Source organism: Neoarius graeffei, chromosome 10 (genome assembly GCF_027579695.1).
Source record: "Neoarius graeffei isolate fNeoGra1 chromosome 10, fNeoGra1.pri, whole genome shotgun sequence".
NCBI lineage: Eukaryota > Metazoa > Chordata > Actinopteri > Siluriformes > Ariidae > Neoarius > Neoarius graeffei.
This window is the reverse complement of record NC_083578.1, coordinates 61,387,036-61,394,786: the sequence shown is the minus strand read 5'-3', so window position 1 is coordinate 61,394,786 and position 7,751 is coordinate 61,387,036. Positions and strand designations below refer to the sequence as shown.

General features: G+C 37.3%; 1 protein-coding gene across 1 annotated transcript; it reads left to right on the top strand.

Annotated features, from left to right (window-relative positions):
- The first annotated feature begins 3,772 nt into the window (after positions 1-3,772).
- Positions 3,773-5,503, top strand: prok1 (prokineticin 1). The gene is made up of 3 exons (XM_060930836.1): positions 3,773-3,844; positions 4,525-4,650; positions 5,384-5,503. The coding sequence occupies exons 1-3, from the start codon at positions 3,773-3,775 to the stop codon at positions 5,501-5,503; spliced, it is 318 nt and encodes a 105-aa protein (XP_060786819.1).
- The last annotated feature ends 2,248 nt before the right edge of the window (positions 5,504-7,751 follow it).

Genomic DNA, 7,751 nt, shown 5'->3' with positions numbered 1-7,751 from the left:
TAATTTAGCTAGCATCAATGCAGATTATCATCACAAATTCAGGCACACTGTGCAGTATTTTTATGTAAAATCTAAGATAACCCAATTCACACGTTTGGATTTTAAAAAACAAAAACAAACAAACAAACAAACAAACAAACAAACAAACAAAAATATTTTAAGCAAGTTTCCATTACTCACATTGGGACTGTCCTTTGGTTTACAGCTAAAGAGTCAGCTCAGTGTCTCTCTACATTTTGATTTCTGTTCTGTTCTGCAGGATAAGGACCTGACTGCTCTGCTGACCAGGCAAAATGGTGCAATGCAATTATGTGGCCAGTAGATCTGAGGCATACATCTTCCTAACTGCAGCTCAGTGGTGCCATGCCAACGAACCTATGGCACTTTCAGGTTCCTAGTGGCCCTAAATCAGTATCTAACAGATGCCCACAAGCTTCAGGGCTGTCATACCTCACGCATATCACTCTCACAGAGGATAGACTTAATTTATCCAGCTCTAATTCAAAACAGCAGTGAGATGAAAATGCAGCCATCAAACAACAGCATTTCACTCCACCCCTGGAGAGTTCAAAGTTGTATTACCATTTGGATTCTTACATTATTTGGATTATTACCTTCTGAATTTTTTCTAGTGTTGTTTCAAAGAAGGATTTTAAAAAGCCAGGATGTTATCTGACTTGTGTAGCTAGTGTTGTAGTCAAGACCACCTAAATCATGACCTAAAGTCATGACCAAAATGAGAGTATAATAAGACAGAGATAAGCACAAGACTTTGAGGAGGCAAGACCGAGTCAAGACCAGGACCAGACCAGTTTGTGTGAAGTGGGGCAGGGAGGGGTGACAGCCATTAAGAGTAAGAAAATTTTCAAATTAGCAACAAGTCATGTTATTGATTGTATTTGAAGCAGGAAGTTTTACATCCAATCACAATAATGATGTTAACAAATAAATCAGGTAATGCACAGGCAATGTAGTGATGTACCAGCATTTGTAGTCTTGTCCAGTCTTGAAATAAAACCTTGAGTCCTCTATGTCTGAGACAGAGACACTGAGTAAAAATGCAGTCAATTCTGAGATGAGACCAAGCCCTTCAAAAAGTGGTCTTGAGACCAAGACCAATCTCAAGTACTACAACACTAAGTGTAGCCTCACAGATTTTGATTACTGCAACTCACCATGTGATGAAGGAGTTTCCTCCCCATCTGGGATGAATCAAACATTCAGCATCTGAAACTGGATCCTCCAGCTGGTTCTATATATAATCTCTTGCCATGCTGTGTAAATTGCTGTACATTGACAGTACTTAATTTACAGACAAATACTCATTATTTTACAGGATTGAACTGGAAATATTGGGGCAAATAGAGAAGTGCATAATTAACATTTTAAGGAGGTTCTCTTTGTGTTGACATCTGAAAATTAGTGATAGGGCATTGTTGTGCCCTTTATTTTAGCCACTATTTTAGGTGAGCATAAACCCTCTTCGAGCTTAAGTGCAGATTCGGTTTAGTAAAGCACTGAAATTCATCTTGTAGTGCAAGTGAAGTTGAATCAGTGCAAGTTAGTTGAGAGAAGCAATGTCTCATTGTTTAAGCCTTTGTGCTACATTTTAGAAGGTTGTGCACTACCAAGCTGTCATGGTTGGGTCCTTGAACAAGGCCCTTAACTTTCAACTGCTCAGTTGAATCCTGCCTCAGTTGTGAGTCTCTTTGGATAAAAGTGTCAAGCACATGTAGTGGATTGTATTTTATTTCAAATTAACAGCATATCACTGGCTGTGTGATATACAGTAAAAAGGACAGTAATTACCCATAAACATATTGCAGTAATTTGTTTTAATGTTTCACATTATTTTACAATTAGTTACAGTACTCTGCTGTACAGGCGGCACGGTGGTGTAGTGGTTAGCGCTGTCGCCTCACAGCAAGAAGGTCCGGGTTCGAGCCCCGTGGCCAGCGAGGGCCTTTCTGTGCGGAGTTTGCATGTTCTCCCCGTGTCCGCGTGGGTTTCCTCTGGGTGCTCCGGTTTCCCCCACAGTCCAAAGACATGCAGGTTAGGTTAACTGGTGACTCTAAATTGACCGTAGGTGTGAATGTGAGTGTGAATGGTTGTCTGTGTCTATGTGTCGGCCCTGTGATGACCTGGCGACTTGTCCAGGGTGTACCCTGCCTTTCGCCCGTAGTCAGCTGGGATAGGCTCCAGCTTGCCTGTGACCCTGTACAAGGATAAAGCGGCTAGAGATAATGAGATGAGATGAGACTCCGCTGTACAACTTTGCTGCAAGTATCTTACTGTAAATTTTACAGTGGTTTATTTTATTTTATTTATTTATTGTTACACTGCATTGGACCAGTTGGCAGAAATAGAGCAATGATGAGTCTGGCCTCATTGTTTCTGCCTCTCAGACAGCTGACATAGTATTGCAAATAAACAATGTCTTCTATAAAACATTGTGCTGTTAATCTTTACAGCAAAGTTCATAGAAAATCATACAGCAATCACATAGCATCGTGAAAGATGACCTGAATCAGTTCAGTGTCAGAACTGAAAGTGCACAATCTGACTTAATGGCCCCAAATGGTTCATATCATGTGCCATAATTGGCCGAGAAATGGATTGAAACCTTGAACATGGCAGCTGCTACATTTCAAGGCAATGAACCCTGTAGCTTAATATAACACTGATTTAAAACGATGATGAACAGACAGGGATTTCTCATGGATAGTCTGAATTTAATTTGGTTATACTGTACAGAAAGCCTATAAGTCTTCACTGACAAACTGCCAGGGGTCAAGAAAGTGTCTGGATACAAGTGGTCATACATGTCAGACAGACCTAATCATCTTACCCTGATGGAATGAAAGAATGACAGAAGGAATCATATCACTGTGTGACTGTAGGCTAAAATTTCCCAAAAGCAGTAACAAATGATTAATTTGTTTTGATCTACCTGCAAGCTGAATCCTTTCATGGAGATGGAAATAAAAGTTACTCTGGCCCACTCCACTTGATGACTCATCTTCACTGATTTTATATGATGTACAAGGATATGTTTACTTAAAACCTAAACACATATCTCATGGTGGTCTCAGACATGTATACTGCAAATTTTGATGCTCAGATAATACAAACACAAGATAGTGAATTAATTTACCTCTGGCAACTGCATGTGGATCTTGTATGTAGAGTGATTGTTTTTACATAAAAATTCATTCTTTATCATTTGAAAGGTTGACAACCAGGAGAGAAAAAAAATTTACTTGAAATGTTTTGTTTCTATATTTCAAACTCAAACATAATTAAGCAGCTCTTAATATACCAGTTAACACAGACAATTCTAAGATTTCATGATTAAAATTGCTGATGTCAAGAACAACCAAAAAATGTACAAGTACTATGAAAAAAATTCTTGCATTAAGTCAATTGATCATCTACCACTAAATGGCATCAGCATCAACCTGTCCAGCGTCATATACAGCAAGATGACAAGGATCCTACGGAGGTAGGGGAGGGGGCTGAATGGGGGCGAAGGAAGATAAAGAGAGAGACAACACTGAATTTCATTGTAGAACTTATTGGATCATCTATGAGCTAAGAAGCTGGAGAGAACAGGAAAAGGAAAGTAGGCAAGGAAAGCACAGTTAAGGCAGGACCCTTGGCATCGCCAAACTAAGACAAAGCTTTGCAAATCTCATTCGAGTTCAGGGAGGAGAGAAAACTGTAGGGTGTAAGAGCACTGAAGTGTCTGCTATAAAGCTTTGCTGCTGCTGCTATGAGTCTGCTCATCTTATTCTCAGTACTCCTTGCATCTCTGAATGGTGGCAGATGTGCTGTGATCACTGGGGTAAGAAAGACTAGCTTTTTATCTACTGATTAAGAGCATGTAAGGCTCATTAAAATATACAGTAGTATCTTTAAGAGAACAAATTCTAGTCATTTCTTGAATTTCATTGATGTGATTTTGAAGCATGTTTAGGGAACTATATTGAAAACACCTGAAAACTGTATTTTATAGGTATGATATTAGTAACTTTAAAAGAATCAATAATTAGATTTATCCATTTGTTGAATTTAATTGATGCAATTCTGAACAAATTCAGGGAATTTTAGCAAAACAAAAATCCACATTAAAATTGATTGCACTTTTAGAATTTAGTAGGAGATCTCACAAAAATACTACAATATACATAATTCTAATATATACAGTGTAGACCTAATATTAAAACCTGATTTCATCTTGGGTCAAAGAATGATTATAGAATGATGGATAGAAAACAAATGCAGATTGTATTTATTGCTTTGCTATAAATACATAATAGAACCAATTTTGGATCGTGATGAATTTTGTTGTATCGGATGAGCTGCAGACCCGATTAGCCTTATAACCAATATGCAAATGCTAGTAAAGAGCCATTATATTTTATATTTGTATGACAGTATGAAGTGTATAATGGATGTGAATGAGTATGACTATATTCACATGAGCATATTCTCATTGTGTGTGTATGTTTGTATGTGTGGCAGGCATGTGACAGGGATTTCCAGTGTGGCGTAGGGATGTGCTGTGCAGTCAGCCTGTGGCTGAGGGGCCTACGAATGTGCACGCCACAGGGGTTTGAGGGAGACGAGTGTCATCCGTTTAGTCACAAAGTACATATTATTTCACACTTGCTGCGCCATATGACCATAAGACCATATGGCCATCCATATGAAATTACTCCACTGGGTTGCAGTGGTGAATAGTGTCAATAATATAAAAGAATATGTTTGCAGAACCTGTTAGCATATGTCGTATAGAAAGGAAGATATAAAATACTTTAGGAGGGAGCTGTGTCAGAGTAAAGGATTATAGTAATAACATAAAAGATAAGATGAATATGATATGTCAAAACAAACATTCTCACTTTCAGTCATTATTGGACAGCCACAAGCAGTGTTTGCTCAAATGGCACCTGTAGAGCAGTTACTGACAAATATAAATGATACTGATCATGTCCTGGGTGCTGTGTTATACATCACTCGCTGCTTCTGCCGCATTGATCAAATGATGGTGTAGCTGTGCAGCTAAGGTGGGACACCGCGAATAAAGAAACAAAGAAAAGAACAGTGCATTTTAGTTCGATGAATCCGAGATTATTTTTCATCAGCATGCACTGTTAATCTATAGCGTATTGCATTAAGACATTTTATCTAAATGAGATATCAGTGCATATTATATTGTAGTTGATACTATATAGTAATTAATATAATATTACATTATATTATATTACATTATATTCATACAACTAAAAATACTGATGGATATTTGAATGATCAAATATCATGTTTTTAAAGAACAATTTATGTTTCGGAAACAACCTTAATGACATATCTGTCTTCACAGGTACCGTTCCTTGGGAAGAGACAGCATCACACCTGCCCTTGTCTGCCTCATTTAGTCTGCACCAGATTTCCTGACAGCAGATACCGGTGTACCAAAGATTACAAAAGTATAGACTTTTAAAAGCATATATTACAGATTGGGAGGAAAGAAATAGAGGGCTGTGAGTCAGGATAAATGAGTACTTGAAAGAAAAAAAGGATCTAAGTACCATAGTCCCTGTTTTTTGTTTGTTATGTTCATGCACTTTGGACTATACATTCTTATGATTTTTACAGATAGTAGTGGAAACTATTAAATGATTCAGAAATGCAATGTCATACTTGTTCACACTGGCACCTAATAAGCCATGTGCAGTGAAACACAGTTTGAATTAATATAACAAACAGCATCTGGAGCATATTTTCAAATAAATGTATGGCTCTATAAAAAGTGTGCTCTATGTTTTTGAATGAAATGTGGCATGTGATTAGAAATTATCTCCTGATATTTGACTGCTCTTGCATTGTTTTGAGTGGAAGAAGTACTTTAAAAAAAAAAAAAAGAGTCTAATTCAACAAGATCAGCTGACTATTTAAGGAAAAAAATAACAACCCACTGCTTTAAATATTTGTATCCTGTCTAAGCACTAAATTACATTAGAAATAAATTGAGACCTTGGAATTATAAGGTTCTGTCTTCTTTTTTCCTTTTAGAAATTCTAACTATAACTAACTATATGTGAGGAATAATAATAATAATAATAATAATAATAATAATAATTTTATATATATATATATATATATATATATATATATATATATATATATATATATATATAAAATGAAGTTTAAAATTGTACTTTCTTTAACCGACAAAGTGTGATGCAATATCTTAAAATCACAGAACTGTTAGATAACCTTATAATTCAAATACAACCTTACAACTCCACATTTGTTTACTGTTCCAGCTTGCATAACTCTAAAATCAGTTAAAAATCAGTCCGACAACAAAAATGTGCATTTACTTACTATCTTTAAATGGATTTATTTTGCAGAAACTTTTAGAAGAATACAGTTCAAGCATTGTGCTGTTTAAGGATGTGTTAAAGGAAAATTCCATCAAATGACTGTGAACAAGTGCAAGACGCTTGTGGGAAAACAGAGAGACTCACAGGTAAACATCAAGCATGGAATGTTTTTTTAAAAAAATGGTTAAGCTTAGAAACAAAAGTTCACCTGCTGCCTTAAAAACGTGACTAAACTCAACTGGAATATAACCTTTGTCAGGGGCGGAGCTAAAGGGGGGCAGGCGGGGCCATTGCCCCTGGGCCTTGGGCCCTCCCCCTAGCCGTACAGGGCCCTACCCTTTGACATTCAGGCCCTCCCAATAAATGTGCCTTACGCGATTTCATTGGAAATTCCTTGAAACCTACAAGTTTTTACATGATTACAGACTAGTTGATATATCTCTCATTTTTGCCACACATTCTTATCATCTCATCTCATTCATAATGAGATAATGAGATGAGATGAGATTCTTATTATGGTTAAAAAAAACCCCTGTGAAATCAGGATAGTTGAGTCTTTTCTTGGATTCGAGATAACTGTGAACGTATCCGCTTCTGAACTGGAGGGCCAAATTATTAGCTGCATTGAAGGGAATGACTTAGATCTCTCCAGATGCCGTGGACAGGGTTATGATGGCGCAGCGAACATGAGCGGAATTTATTCTGGTGTTCAAGCAAGAATAGCGGAGCGGGAGCCCCTTGCTTTGTACGTGCACTGTGCGGCTCATTGTCTGAATTTGGTACTGAATGATTCTGTCAAAACTATCCCAGAGATTAGACAGTTTTATGATGTGGTTGCCAACAGTGTTTAGCAGGGGTGTCAGAAGCATTTTTAATGTGGGGGGGACACACTGGTGGGGGGTCTGGGGGTCCTCCCCCATAACATTTTTTATTAATTAGATGCCATTTCCTGGATTCTGGTGTATTTTTAACAGGTTGTTAAACACCTAATTTTACCTACAAAAGTCACTTAATTCAATGACTATTTTAGAGACTCAACAATAAGTCCTCATTCAACTAGTCCATACATTCGTCAGCCTGTTTTTAAACCCACTGCTATGCCTAAGATAATGAGATGAATGTGACACAATTTATCACCAACAATGACTTTATGGGTGCATTTTACTTTTTATCTTGTGTTTCCTTTTTTATTTAGTTTTAGATGCAACACAACATGCCACTGGGCCAAGCAATAGTGACACTCAACTGTATGTTTAAAAATAAGAATATTCATAATTTCACACACTCAGTACGTTTACATGCACATCCAAATCGAGCTGCTGTCGGTAATTGAGCTAAGGGTCCCAGCAGGGGTGCCAGAGA